This window comes from Sesamum indicum, linkage group LG13, assembly GCF_026168435.1.
Source record: "Sesamum indicum cultivar Baizhima isolate 11 linkage group LG13, ASM2616843v1, whole genome shotgun sequence".
In the NCBI taxonomy this organism is placed as follows: domain Eukaryota; kingdom Viridiplantae; phylum Streptophyta; class Magnoliopsida; order Lamiales; family Pedaliaceae; genus Sesamum; species Sesamum indicum.
The window spans coordinates 17736617-17750481 of NC_142669.1; the positions used below are offsets into that span (position 1 = coordinate 17736617).

General features: G+C 34.9%; 1 protein-coding gene across 9 annotated transcripts; it reads left to right on the plus strand.

Moving 5' to 3' along the window:
• Window positions 1-1694: 1694 nt before the first annotated feature.
• On the plus strand, window positions 1695-13130 carry LOC105176397 (Alkaline-phosphatase-like family protein). 9 transcript variants are annotated; one of them, XR_002288233.2, is made up of 18 exons: window positions 1695-2004; window positions 2119-2215; window positions 2485-2529; window positions 2633-2800; window positions 2901-2985; window positions 3080-3186; window positions 5141-5221; window positions 5867-5919; window positions 5994-6096; window positions 7475-7609; window positions 10009-10105; window positions 10489-10687; window positions 10787-10880; window positions 10984-11973; window positions 12265-12357; window positions 12453-12505; window positions 12588-12736; window positions 12851-12994. XR_002288233.2 is itself a non-coding variant. In XM_020698677.2 (17 exons), the coding sequence occupies exons 1-17, from the start codon at window positions 1859-1861 to the stop codon at window positions 12593-12595; spliced, it is 2532 nt and encodes an 843-aa protein (XP_020554336.1). In that variant the 5' UTR covers window positions 1695-1858; the 3' UTR covers window positions 12596-12722. The 9 variants fall into 9 exon arrangements, 8 of the variants coding, with proteins under 8 accessions (XP_020554336.1, XP_020554335.1, XP_088733407.1 ...); XM_020698677.2 differs by lacking the exon at window positions 12851-12994 and having other exon boundaries at window positions 12453-12483; window positions 12588-12722; XM_020698676.2 differs by having other exon boundaries at window positions 1696-2004; window positions 2102-2215; window positions 12453-12736; window positions 12851-13130.
• The last annotated feature ends 735 nt before the right edge of the window (window positions 13131-13865 follow it).

Genomic DNA, 13865 nt, shown 5'->3' on the forward strand with positions numbered 1-13865 from the left:
TAGAGCTTTCTTAAAATTTCTTCCTAATTTCTATATTTTTTTAAAATCTTACATCCATAATAACTTATGTAAAATATTCTAAATTTTTTTAATATTTTTATATTCATACTTTATTCAGTGTTTTGTATACTGTACTTTTAATGTTATCTCTAACTTACGTAGATAATATAAAATAGGTCATTTTCTCAAGTCGTTCTTATATGTACATCTCGCTTGATTTTTTTTTTTAGAGAAATAAATAAAAAAGATAAGGGTAAGATACACTTTGTCCCCTGAACTATTCATTGTGTAACAATTACCCCCTAAATTAATAAATATAATACTTACCACCCACAATTAAATTGTTATACAATATTGCCCTTATGTTACATATATACATATATTTAGTTCAAAGAATTTCTTTTTTTTTAGTAATTTTGCATTGTAGTTTTAATTAATTTTTTTTAATTGGAGAAAATATCTTTTATTTATAATAAATTAATATATAATTAGTGAGTTAAATATTCAAATTTTATTTTTTTTACAGATTCAAAGTTAACTAATAAATGAGTACAATAAATACACAAAAAAAATAAAAATATTTTATTAATTTGGTGATAAAATTAAGGGTAAAATACACTTTGCCCCCTTGAACTCTTCCCCCTAAACTAACAAATTTATTATTAACCCTTTGACTGGACAAAAATGCCCCTTATGCCTTGAACAATTATATCATTTTCAATATATTTTAGTATTTTTCACATTAAATCATCACCAAATTATTTTTTAAAAGTGAAGAATTTACATTAAAATTGGAGTATAAATTTATATATATTATATAGTAGATCCACAATAAATATAATATAACCAACAACTTTTATATGCTTTTTTAAAAAAAAGACTTGTTTTTTTTTTTTTTTCACAAAACCACCCGAGGGTTGGGGGAGCTTTTCGGTGTTCCCTTCCCTTCTATATTAGATCAGTTGAAGCCCCAAATTTTACATGAGGAGTACTAACTCCTTAGATATGCTTAGAAAGCTATAAGTAAGGAATACTATTCCCTTACAATCAAGGACTGTCAAACAATAAGCAAGGAGTACTATTCTCCTATACAGTAGAGTAAGAAAACATAAACGAGGAGTAATACTCCCTTACAAAAATTTAAATTAAGCGAAAACAAAAATTAGTGACACAAGCTCGAACATAAAAGCTTCAAAATGCCAAAAGAAATTAATCATGCGACCAAGTGTGCATCAATTAGGAGTTCCTTGCAACAAGAATTAACCAAAGCAAGCCAAAAGGAGGGCACCTGCAACAGACAAGTTCCGATAACAACAAATCAAAAGTGGAACATAAATGACACCACGGTAAGCGGAAGGAAGGAGAGCAACCCCTTAGGACTATAAACAAAATTCCCAAAGAAGCATGGGCTAGTAAGAATCAATTATAAGAAAAGATTTGTTTGATATACAATAAGTCATGAATAAATCAATCGAGCTAAATATGTATTTTTATTCAATTATTTTGCTAATATCAGCAAATTAAGTGAATTTTGACTAATAGAAATACATATTTATTAGATAAAAATAAATATCAAGAACACGAGATGTAATTTCCTAAATCATAAAGAATTCATATATAATTATACTAAATATCAGGACAGGAAGTTATAATTATTCCAAATAATAATAAAAAGACTTTGGCCCAAAGAATAATTAGTACTTAGATTGGGCTTCGGGTGAAATTTGCCCGGCGCGTATGCGGCCTTCTCCAGCAAGACTGCAAGCAGCAGCAATCAGCAGATATTCGCTTGCATCTCAGCGAAGAAGAAACTGTTGTAGTACTCTTCTCTCTCTCTCACACACACAGAGCAAATCAGATGCGTAAGAGGGCGAACAATTATTACTCATTAACATGCAAAAAGCTAGCATTTTTCACAGTCTTGGCTGTGGTGATCCAAATTATTGGCCTCTCCCTTTTCATCCTGGGATTCTTCCCTGTGAAGCCTACTCTCTCTGGCATGAGGTATAATCTTTTCGTATTTCTTATGAAACAATGATGTCCTCGTCTTAGTACGAATCCTTTTATTGTTTTTCATTTTTTCCTTAACAAATACTTTAAGGTTCTTGTTTGTTTTAGTGGGTTGGAGAGTTTTTACCCGCTGGGCTTTGATTCGACTGATTTGGCTCAGAATACTTCAGCCTTGCCTCCTGAAAAGCTCAAATCCTTATACCAGGTCAGCCATCAATTATTATGTACTTAACCAGGACAGCATTTTTTTTGTATGTTCTTAGCAAATGGTGTTAGATTTCTGATAATGAATCAATGGGGTATTTTGTTAGTTGAGTGCTACTTGAACGGTTGGTCAAAATTGAAATGTGGGATGCTCTTTTTGTTTTTTTCTTCTGTTGTTTTTGTTATAGTGATGATAAGAAATCCATGTAGCCTTTGATATAGTTGAGAGTCTTGAGACAACCTTATGTGACTTAGTCGTGGTGAATGCAGGAACTCTCAGGTGTTCCTCCTTTATTTGATAGATTAATATTGATGGTATGTAAAATTTTCAATTGGTTGTTGGAAATTATTTTCTTGACACAACTACGTTCTGAGAAGTGGGTTGATCCGTAGCTATAGTTAATGGGGTGTGGTTCAGGTTATTGATGGTCTGCCAGCTGAATTTGTGATTGGAAAGGATGGGAAGCCTCCACCTGAGGTTTTAAAGAAAGCTATGCCTTATACACAGTCGATATTGGCTAAAGGACTGGCAGTTGGGTATCATGCTAAGGCTGCACCCCCGACTGTTACAATGCCTCGATTGAAGGTAACTAATCGTCATTTTCATATCCTTTAGGCATTTAGTACTTCAGGAGTGAAGCATAGCTGTGTTCTAACCAGGTGATAATGTTGATGTCTACAAATAGGCCATGGTTTCTGGAGCTCTTGGGGGATTCTTGGATGTTGCTACTAATTTCAACACACAAGCCTTTTTGGATGATAACCTGATTGGTGAGATTCTATATTCGACATCTGTTTGCTTTCGTCTAAATAAGCGGATTATTACACCTCATATGCTTTACATCTCTATGTTGTGCTGTTACAGCTCAGTTTCTCAGAATTGGTTGGAAAATGGTGATGCTTGGTGATGAAACATGGCTTAAGTTGTTTCCAGACATGTTTGCTAGGCATGACGGAGTTAACAGCTTTTTTGTAAGTCCTTACACAGAAAACTGAGAAGAATTTGTCAACATGGCTCGTTTCATAGTATTTTTCATTTTCAGTAAATGTTGGAGAGAGAACATTGATGTGAACAAACAAAACTATACAAACTTATTTGAGATACTTAGGGCATGTATGCTAAGGGGATGAGGATTCTAAAAAAAGCTGTTCCGACTATATAAGTATATTTTTTTATATATAGATACAATATATGTTTGTGTGTATTAGTTATACGTATATCAATGTTTATGGGATGCGTGCGAATGCCGGAGTGTGTACGCTCGCACATATTCAAGTAGTTTGAGTGTGAGTGAAAATATATGAGTGTGTAAACATGTAAAATGACTAGATAAGTATGAGTATAAATATGCACAAATACGTATGGGGTACTGTGCATAAGTTTTTTAATTTGAAAATCTGATAGACAGTATAATTACTAGTGCAAGTTAGGATATAATAATCATAACCAACAAAATTTATCCAAGCCAACTGTGTACGTAACGTGTCCAGACAAAGGAATAAAACTCTTCCATCTTGGCTCAATCCATTTATGTAGCCAAATAATTCTACTTGGATTCACCCTTTCTACAATAATCAATCCATTTACCAAACTTGTCTTTAATATCAGAATAATCTAGGTCAAATTCACCATGTGATTATTGTATTCAACTATTCATCTAATGTATTTAATACTGCTTAAAGAAATGGCATTTAACACATTTTTGAACTTGTTGGGTCATCAATTTTCCAAATAAGGACATACCTCTAATTTATAGTAGGCCGTGTGACTTAAAGATATCTGTCTTGCCTTTTTACACTATGCGTTGCTGGTTGCCTCTTTGCTGGATGCCTGTAACATCTTGATTCAGCAAACTAAAAGCAATGATTTTTATGGATACTATCATTTCACTGATTTGTATTCTATCCGCATACATCAAAGGCAATCCAAATGAATATTTTGAGAGTAAGAAAGCGCTGAATTGAATTGAAAGGGTACTTCGAAAAGAAACTGCTATTCCTTCTCATTTTTTGGATTGTTGCTTAATATTGTATTCAACACTCAGAGGTGCAACTCTCTAGAGTTTAATTGTCTTAAATTGACTTCATTGAGTGCTTCTTATGCAGCAGTAAAGACTGGTGGTGCTGCATTTTCCATAAAATGAAAAAGTGACCTTTCACCTTTTTTCCTCTTAAGCAAAGTTGTATAATTTTATTATACTGACCAGCTAGACTGATGCATAATACATGCCTCTCAATGCCGCTTCTGCCTTTTTGATAATAAAGATTTATCTTTAGAAACGATAGCAGCATATGCTATGTTTCATCAAAGAATATAAATGTAATATTTCTTCTGCACTCAGACCTTTCCAATTTGACATAATCTGATAAGTGCCACTGTATAACTAGTGGGAATTTGGTAGCGGCTCATCTATGTTGACAACTTCCAGATTTAGTTGCTGCATCTCTGCCAAAAAATAAAAAAATAGAAAAATAATGTGTTCCAGGTGTGAGCATGAACTTACTTTTGTGGCTCACAATGTGAAATGAATTATCTGAATTAGAGATATTTGGTAATGAAAAACTTATGCTTATAAACACATAATAGAGACAAAATTATCCTACTAGCTGCAGTATTCATTTAAAACAGTGACCCCGGCAGATTTTCTTCTGCATAAGAAGTTCAAGAAGTACACTAGTCTTACATTCTGATAGTGGGTCATGTAAACTGTATGGATTTGTAAAGAAATGCTACGCATTTCTCTGTTTTTTTTAACACTCATGCACCCAACACATGCACACACCCACGCCCACACATGCTACACATTTCTATTTATGGCTGGTGGAGTTAGAAAAGCTAAATAATTAGCATATTTATCTGTTTATTTTGATTTCATATCAGACTTCAGGGTCTGAATTACAATTTTCTGTCCACTGTTGGGATCAGGTTAAAGATACCATTCAAGTGGATTACAACGTTTCTCGACATTTAACAACTGAGCTTAGCAGTACTGACTGGGACCTTCTGGTAAATACCCTTTGCACTTTGATGCATCCATATGAAATTTTTGATGATAAGCATGAAATTAGATTATTTTGCATGTGCATACTATTAATACCTTCAGGACTCTGAAGACATTTGTAAATTAAGCAAGATGTTCTGCTGCCTGAATCATGCTTTGTCACTCAACACCTGAATTATGATACAATGATCAGGAAAATGGAAAGATTGATTGTTTATTTGCCAATTGCTCATTGCATTTTCAAATGGAAATTATTTCTGTACCTATAAAGTGCAGCACACTTGTTCCATTTGCTTATGCTTTTTTCTTTTAAGAAAGTTCCCCGCATATCTTTATTTTTTAATGTTATTCAGGGGAGCTGTTTATCTACAACTTGCTTACTTAAGTTGTGGACAGAAAAAGGTTCAAGAGGTACTTCAAGTTTTTCTCTAATTAGTTTATTCATTTGAACATTGAATCAGAAGAAAGATTCTCAAGAATAATAATAGTAGTGAACTAACTACAATGATAATGAGAATCATAATAAATGGACTAGCAATGGTCATTATTAACAAGACAATGAGAATCATAATCATGGGAGTCATGATAGTGAAATAATTTCTTCCGGCACACTCATTGCATTGAAAGTCACTGGAGTCTGACCATTGCAGATTCTTCATTATCTTGGACTGGACCATGTTGGACATATTGGAGGGCGCAGCAGGTACTGCCTTCTGCTTGATGTACACTCCTAAAATACACAATCTCATGTAACTCATCTGTCTTTTATTATGCCAGTAACTTGATGGGCCCCAAACTCATGGAGATGGATGAAGTGATTAAAAGAATTCATTCAAGTATTATGCAAACTCAAGAAACTAAACAAAAAAGGACACTTTTGGTTCGTGCTGCTTTATTCTCATCATCTGGATTCTGGTGCGCAACTAGTATTGTTCTGCATGTATAATTAGCTGTTACTAAGATTGCACAAGCTAGATAGATGATAATGGCTTGATACGATGATTACCATTACATAATGGATTCTGAAATTGTTTATTTTTGGCTAAGTGGTGGTTTGGTCGAATGTAACAGAATTGTCTTAGAAAAAACTACCTTGGTTTAATGATGCAGGATTTTTGTAGGGAAAAGGATTTTCTTGAAAAGTTTATTCTATCATAAGCAAGAATAGAAGTCACGTCCTTTGAGTTGCATGAGGTGTAGTGCAGTAGAGCATTTGACAAATTAGTGGAAAATATTATGTTGCATGAGTTGGGCTCATGTGAAGTGGGCACTTTGGATTTCTATCTTTATACCCTATCCATGGAGCGGCATGCCTAATGCAGGCCAATTTTTCCATTCTTTGAAACATATTAGATTGGCACAAACCAAAATACTAAACATGCTATAAACAAACCAAATGCCGTGCACCTGCATTCACCTTAAGTTCAAGCACAAAAGTCATAGCATCAAAAATTTGAAATTGCAGCATAGTTTTGGATAGTGATATTATATTTCAACAAGCAGTGGAACATCGGTATTCATTCTTACATTCACACTGGTTTTGTCTTTAAGTTAGAAGATTTTATCTCAATGTTTGTAATTTGAATTAATAGCTTTAATCAGTTCAATGAAGCCAACATACGTTCAAGATCATTCAACAATTATCGTTCTAATTAGTTTCTAAGACATAAATAACTCCTCTTGGGAGCCTCTTCATTCTGGTTTCCAAAAGCAAAGTGTGATGTACAGGGACACTGCTGTCCAATCCATGCTTGAGTCAAACTCACCAAATAGTAAGGTGTCAATTTACTATTCCTGAATGATCATCACGTGATGACCATGGTGGCATCTGTTCTCAAGTGAAGGTGACTTGTGTGTCTACACAATCTTAAGCCTAAAAAATGTGGGCTGACGTCCATATCTTGTTCAAGTGCAGCTTGTTAGACACACATTTCGTGAATTTGAAAGAGTGAAGAGTAACATTGCTTATGGTTTTTGCCTATACTGTATCATGTGCAGGGGGGAGGTCATATGTCTCCTTGAATGCACCTTTTTTCTGCTTTGTTGTTAGAACTATATTGTGTTGAACATTGTATACCAAAAAATCTGTTTATATGATATAGTTGAAAGTAACTTTTATCTTGAAGGTCTGTTTATATGATATAGTTTAAAGTAACTTTTATCTTGAAGGCTGTCTAGTACAAGGGTCGTTTATCAAGTCATGATACTTGCAGTTCATAACGTTAACATATCAAATCTTGTTGTGCCTTGAATTTCAGATGGTAGTAAGTGATCATGGCATGACTGAAGGTGGTAATCATGGGGGGTCGTCATATGAGGAAACAGATTCTTTGGCCCTTTTTGTTAGTGGACAAAAATTTAGTGATTCAGAAAGCAGAAAAGAAGTTTACCAGGTACTTGGACTTTACATTTAGTCCATTGCTGGGATATTTATACATCAAAATGTTTTCTGGTTAGCAGTTATAATATTTTCTTTCTTGTTCTGTTTGATTTGTAAACTAAGTTTCTCTGGTTTATTCCATTAAAAGTGAGTGTCATTCAGAATGCATTTGCCTTGGCTTGTTACAGTAATGGCAGTTTTCCTTCCATTTCTTGGTTTATGTAAGAAATGTAGCTAAAATGCGAAGTGACAAATATGGTCATCTATTGAACAATATGTTTGCCCTTAATGTGGGAATAGGTTGCCATTACTAGAGTTGCACTGAAGCAGATTATCTGATGCTGGCATCAGATTACCATTGGTATAGTGGAGCCAACGTGTATGAGCATGTACAGTTTTGTCCCTTGGCAAAGAGTTGGAGACCGAACTATCATGTGTGCATTTTCTGCAGCATCTCAATGATTTTGACATACAACATCGTGGACCTTGCATGGAAATGGGATTTGGTCAGTCATGAGAGTTGGGTCGGACTATTGCTGGGCATAAGCGCTTCTGCGCTTCCGCTCTCTTTTATCTTTTTTTTTTTTTTTTTTTTCTATAGCGTGTTTCATATCTTGTTAAATCTGAGTAGACCATATGTTGGGGAAAATTAATTAAATAATGCAAAAGAAATAAAAAAAATTACTAGAAATGTGTGAATTTGAAATTGTCAATAAAGTAGGCAGAATCTTTAGAAAACATAGCGGTCTTGCCAATTTATAATTTTTTTTTTGTTCAGCAGCCTGCTGACTTTGCTTTTTAGCAGAACTGCCATTTATTATGGCGGTTTTGTTATAAACGATAGTATTTGCAGGCTGCTGTTGCTGTTGCTGTTACTAGTCAGAGTTTGCTATTGGCTCCGGAGACAAAATTTTAAAAAAAAATTAAAGGCCGAATGCAGCTTTGCATGCATTCATGCATGCAAAGCTAAGTGTGTTGTTATTAGAGCTGCTGGCTCTAATTATCAAGCTCACTCTTAAAGGTGAACTGAAGCTTTGAGGAACACAACATGCTTGCTCAAATTCAAAATTTTTGTTTATTAGGACATTTAAAAGAAAAAATTTATTGTGAGTGAAATTGTGGCAAATTTTGGTCCAATTGATACAAAGTGTGTTGTACGGATAGACAAATCATCGATCCAAAGATGTATTCGGAGCTTCGGACACAACTTTATTTGTACGATGCGGTGATATATCTTTTTTTCGTGTCCTTCAACTGGTCCCACGTCATGTTCATGTTCTACAGGTGTTGACAACACTGTAAAATCCTACAAAACCCTGTTGTAACACCTGTAGAACACGAACGTGACTTGGGACCAGTTGAAGGGCATGAAAAAAAGATAAATCACTGCGTCAAACATATAAAATTGTGTCTGGAGTTCCGAACACATCTTCAACTCGATGATTTGTGTGTTCGTACAACACTTGTATCAATTGGACCAAAATTTGCCATAATTTCACTCACAATAATTTTTTTTTTCAAATGCCCTAATAAACAAAAATTTTGAATTTGAGTGTGTATGATTGTGGTCCTCAAAGTTTCAACTCACCCCTTAAATAAGGGGTGAGCTTGATAAAGCTCTAATAACAACACCCTTAAATGCATGCAAAGCTGCATGGATCAAATCGTCCTTTAATTTTTTTCTAAAGATTTGCTCTGACTCGTAACAGCAGCCTGCTTTTTGCAGGTTGCTCTCGTTTATTTTTTATTTTTCAGCAGCTTGTTTTTGCAGGATGCTAACACATTTTCTTTCTTTTTTTTTTTATAAACTGGCAGGACTGCTATTTTTTCTAGCGCTTCTGCCTACTTTATTAACAATTTCAAATTCACACCTTTCTAGTAATTTTTTATTTCTTTTGCATTATTTAATTAATTTTCCCTTGTTAGTATTGGTTGTTCAAAGGTAGATGTTTTACTAGGTTGGGATTAGTTCAGGACATGCCACAATAAAGATCCCTGAATTTGAGTTGGTTTCCAGCACCTTACCTGGCACTGATCAGTTATATATTCAGAAATTGCTTGCTTAAATAGCACATTAAGCATCGCTATACCTTGGTGGCTTTCAGATGGAGTGTTTGTGGCAGGTGGTCAGTGTCCTATGTCTCGTTATCTAATTCCTGACACCAACAATTGTACAGAGAATTAGGATTATTAATATATATGGTCCATTATGATTATCATGGATCTAAACCTTATGCAAACAGTTTAAAGGCATACTTCGTTTTTCTGTCTCCTTCTTTCCATTGTTTTTGTTCCTTGCATAAAGTCATTTTCCTAAATCTCTATTGTTTGAAATAAACAGAAGCAGGTCAATTTAAATGAGTTAGCAATGTACTAATACATTGGCATCTTTCATCTTATCCTGGTTTTTAGGTTGACATGGCTTCAACACTGGCTCTCCTTTTTGGTGTGCCGATTCCCAAAAACAATATTGGAACTGTGATCAGAGATGTTTTCACATCTCTCAAAGGTTTTATTCAGGACATTTTTTATTATAATGTTGCATCCATTCAAGTCTTTGGGCCTTCTACATGTCACAACTTTTGACAGTTGAGTTACCTTGGACCAATTAGGTCGTAAGTAAACAACAAATTTGAAGGGGACAAAAGTTGCAGTATTTATTAGAGGAGGGAACTGCACTAATTTAATAACTTTGTTAATAAACTTAAATGGCTTTCTGATTAAGGGCATATGGCTCATATAATCATATTAAGCACCTAAGCTTGTCATGAACCCAACTGTCACTTCTGTTCCAGTTTTGACTGTAAATAATGATTTTTGTAAAACAAAGATTCTGCTGTCAATTGCTCTTTTTAGTAGAAGTGCATAATTTTTTCTTTCCTCACAAAGCAGATGAACAACAGCTAAGGATACTTGAGCTGAATTCATGGCAATTGCTAAGGCTACTTCAGACCCACTTGAACGAATTGGGATGTGGAAGATTCTCATGCAAGTCTGAAAGAGGCCAAAATTATGGTCCAGAAAGGTTATGTTGCTCATATTTAGATGCCACTGCACTTCACGAATCCTGGAAGTCGAAAAGATTGTTGAGGTTATTAATCTTTATCACATCTTACAAAAATTTCAGAAAGAACTCAACTAACTAAGATATGGAATGATTAAATGCTCCCTTTATTGGTCTTCTGAGTAGATCTGTTCATGGAGATGACTACAGGAGTGCAGTCTTGGGATACCTTGAGTTCCTTGGAACTACAAGCAAGTGGTTATCAAGTAGATCAACTGATGTGCGTAAAATGTTCTTCAACATCTGAAAGTTTATTTATTCAAATGAAATAAAAATAGTAAAACTTTGTTCTAATCCAGCGCTCTCTACGTGTGGTGTTACAGAAACCTATTGGTTTGCTCGTGTCAGGAGTAGCAGCATTGCTTCTATCTTGTTTGGGACTGATGACCCTCACTTTCCTCTTTACCCGAGAGGTTAACTTCAAGGGAAGTCGAGACATTTCTCATACTGATAACAATATCTGGAAGTGGCATTTGGAGGAGAATTTTGTTCTTGCTGTAATATTTATCCTCATTTTAAGTATGGGTTCGAGTTCTATGATTGAAGAAGAACAATACATTTGGCATTATATGACCTCTTCATTGTATTTGATATTACTCAGGAAAACAATACAGTCCATGAAAAATGGCTGTACACTCACTCTAACTGCGGAACAAAGGAAGATAAGATTCCATCACATATATTATATTGTTGCAGTTCTCGTATCTGGTAGGATTCTCAGAGGCTGGCATCAAGGTGGTGTCAACTGGTCTTACCTACCTGACATTGCAAAACTGCTTGAGCAGGCTGGAACAGCTCATATAAAGTCCTTGCAGCTCTTATCCATGTTCCTGGTTATCACCATATGTCTAGCTGTTCTTCTGTCGTTGGGGCTGAGAACACGTGTATCCATGTTGTTGGTGCTGGTTTACTTATTCCCTGTGCTGTTAATTTTGAAACAGATTCTGAGACTCCAAGATAGCACATTTGGATCATTGAGTGTCAGGTCTACTACAATGATACAAATAATTTATGCATTTCTTGGAACTTCCTCTGCGGGGATCCTTCTTGGCACACCGTGGTTGATGCCTCTCCAAAATCCTAAAACATTATCCAGTGAGGTTTCACATGAAAGCCCAAGTAAACTTCCGTTCGACGGGTTCAAAGATTCTTTATGTGTAATTGGGTGGGGTTACATGTTTTCTTGGTGTCTTCTACAAATGCTGCTGCAACAGCCCATAAATTCAGTGCCCGTATCTCTACTCCTTTTGCAAGTTGTGGCTAGCATTCATTATTTTTCTGGTGGCAATCTACGTCATAAGCAATGGGTTGAGGTCAGTTAAATGTCAAAATATTCGAAAACCCCATTCCCTTGAATAGTTACCTTGTGATGCGAGTTTAACTCTGTGAAATTTTGTAGAAGTACAAAATAATTTGGAACCTTTGTGGTTAGTTAAATTTACACCCCTGATAGTTGTTTGTTGGTAAAGGAGAATAGAAAAAGGTAGTTTTGTGGGCAACATCTTCTTTCTACTAATATGTTCGGAGACAATTCAGTATAATCAAATATTGATATTTTGATCGACTTCTACTATTGTCCAAATAATTGTTTGATTTCTCTCTAGGTTGCTGCACTATACTATGTTGGAATGGCTGGCCACTTTGGTCTTGGTAATACCAACACACTTGCTACGGTCGATGTTGCTGGGGCCTTCATTGTACGTGTTTTCTTTAACTCCTATGAACATATTCTCATGCTCATCTCGCTATTGCATATCTGACTTCCAAGTCATGGTTCTTGATCGATTCCCAGGGCATTTCAAGCCACTCAACTATTATTTCCGGTATTTTGATGTTCATTATAACGTACGCTTCCCCAATGTTAGCTCTTCTTAGCACATTGATGAGCGTCTGTGCAAACGATGTAAGAACAGTTTCCAATTCCCAGGATGTTGATTTTGGATATCTTCTGAAGACGACCGTCGGCTATCCTTGTCTCGTTCCACTTGGACTGAATTCCATTCTTCTCCTTGCATACACAATCGTATTGCTGGGAATGAGGAACCATTTATTTATCTGGAGCGTCTTCTCTCCTAAGTAAGTCTCTCATTTGAAAAAGAATCTAGAATTCCTCAAGGATGCTTGTTTTTGTACATTCACAACTGAGGGACCCTTTTCCTAGTAACATAGCAAATTATGGTTCGTTTTCAGGTTTCTGTATGTTTGTGCTACAACCGTTTGCGTCTACGTTGGTGTATCCATCGTGGCTTTAACTGCAACATATACGTGCATCGTCTTTGCCACACGGAGCACATTGAAGGGCTCTTGCAGGGATCGTTTGACAGAACGATAGATGTACCATAAATCCTGCTTCTGATTTTGTTTACATATCTAGATCAGAATGTATAGGTCTCTGGCTATTATTGTGGGAGATGACTTAGAGCTTACATTCTCTACTTAAGCAGAAAATTCATGTTGAATTGATAAATCATTTGGGGTGCCTTCCTTTTAATTTTTATTTTTTTCTTCTCTGCAGTGAAAAAGAGTTGGCGCTATCGGCTACTTTAAATTTATTTGCTTTTAGGGTAAATTTTAGTTACCTTCTGTGAGGTTTGGTATAGCTACGAATACTCTTTTATTATTTGAATCATTATAAATACTCCCCTCAAAAGAAAAATAATTATTGAACTCCTCTATAGTGAGTTGGATATTATTGTTTTACCCTAGTTGACAATTTTTAAAAAATAAAAAAAAATGTCTGAAAAATATTCAAAAAAATAGGGTGGATAAAATAAATGATTCATAAAAAAGAAATTCATCCAAAAATTATAGAGCTTGAGTTGGAGCTCAAATGCGAGCTGTCTTGGCTCAACTTGCACCGCTAATTATTATTATTATTTTCTTTGGTCTAGATCAACATGTAAGATTGACATCTAATAAACACACATGTGCTTTGTGTATAATACACAAGAATGATGTAATGCAAATTGGAAAATTATAATTTAGATCTCATAACTTATTATTTTTGTGATTTTGATCCTATTGATATTTAACAAATTTAGGCCCATAAATCATACATAATGAAATTTTAGTCCCAATCATAAATTTTTTTTGAATATTTAATGAAGGGAGTATGTGATTACACATGCTTGGTAAAATAATTGGCTATTAATTTAACATAGGGGCACACAATTTACATGTGTTCTATTAAATATTTAAGGGTGCA

Bases quoted from the DNA above. Each gene is read 5' to 3' on its own strand.
- LOC105176397 (XM_011099182.3), top strand. From the start codon at position 1,859: ATGCGTAAGAGGGCGAACAATTATTACTCATTAACATGCAAAAAGCTA. The intron at 2,530-2,632 runs GTATGTAAAATT...GGTGTGGTTCAG, and splicing joins TTGATAGATTAATATTGATG to GTTATTGATGGTCTGCCAGC. The intron at 10,881-10,983 runs GTGCGTAAAATG...GTGGTGTTACAG, and splicing joins TATCAAGTAGATCAACTGAT to AAACCTATTGGTTTGCTCGT.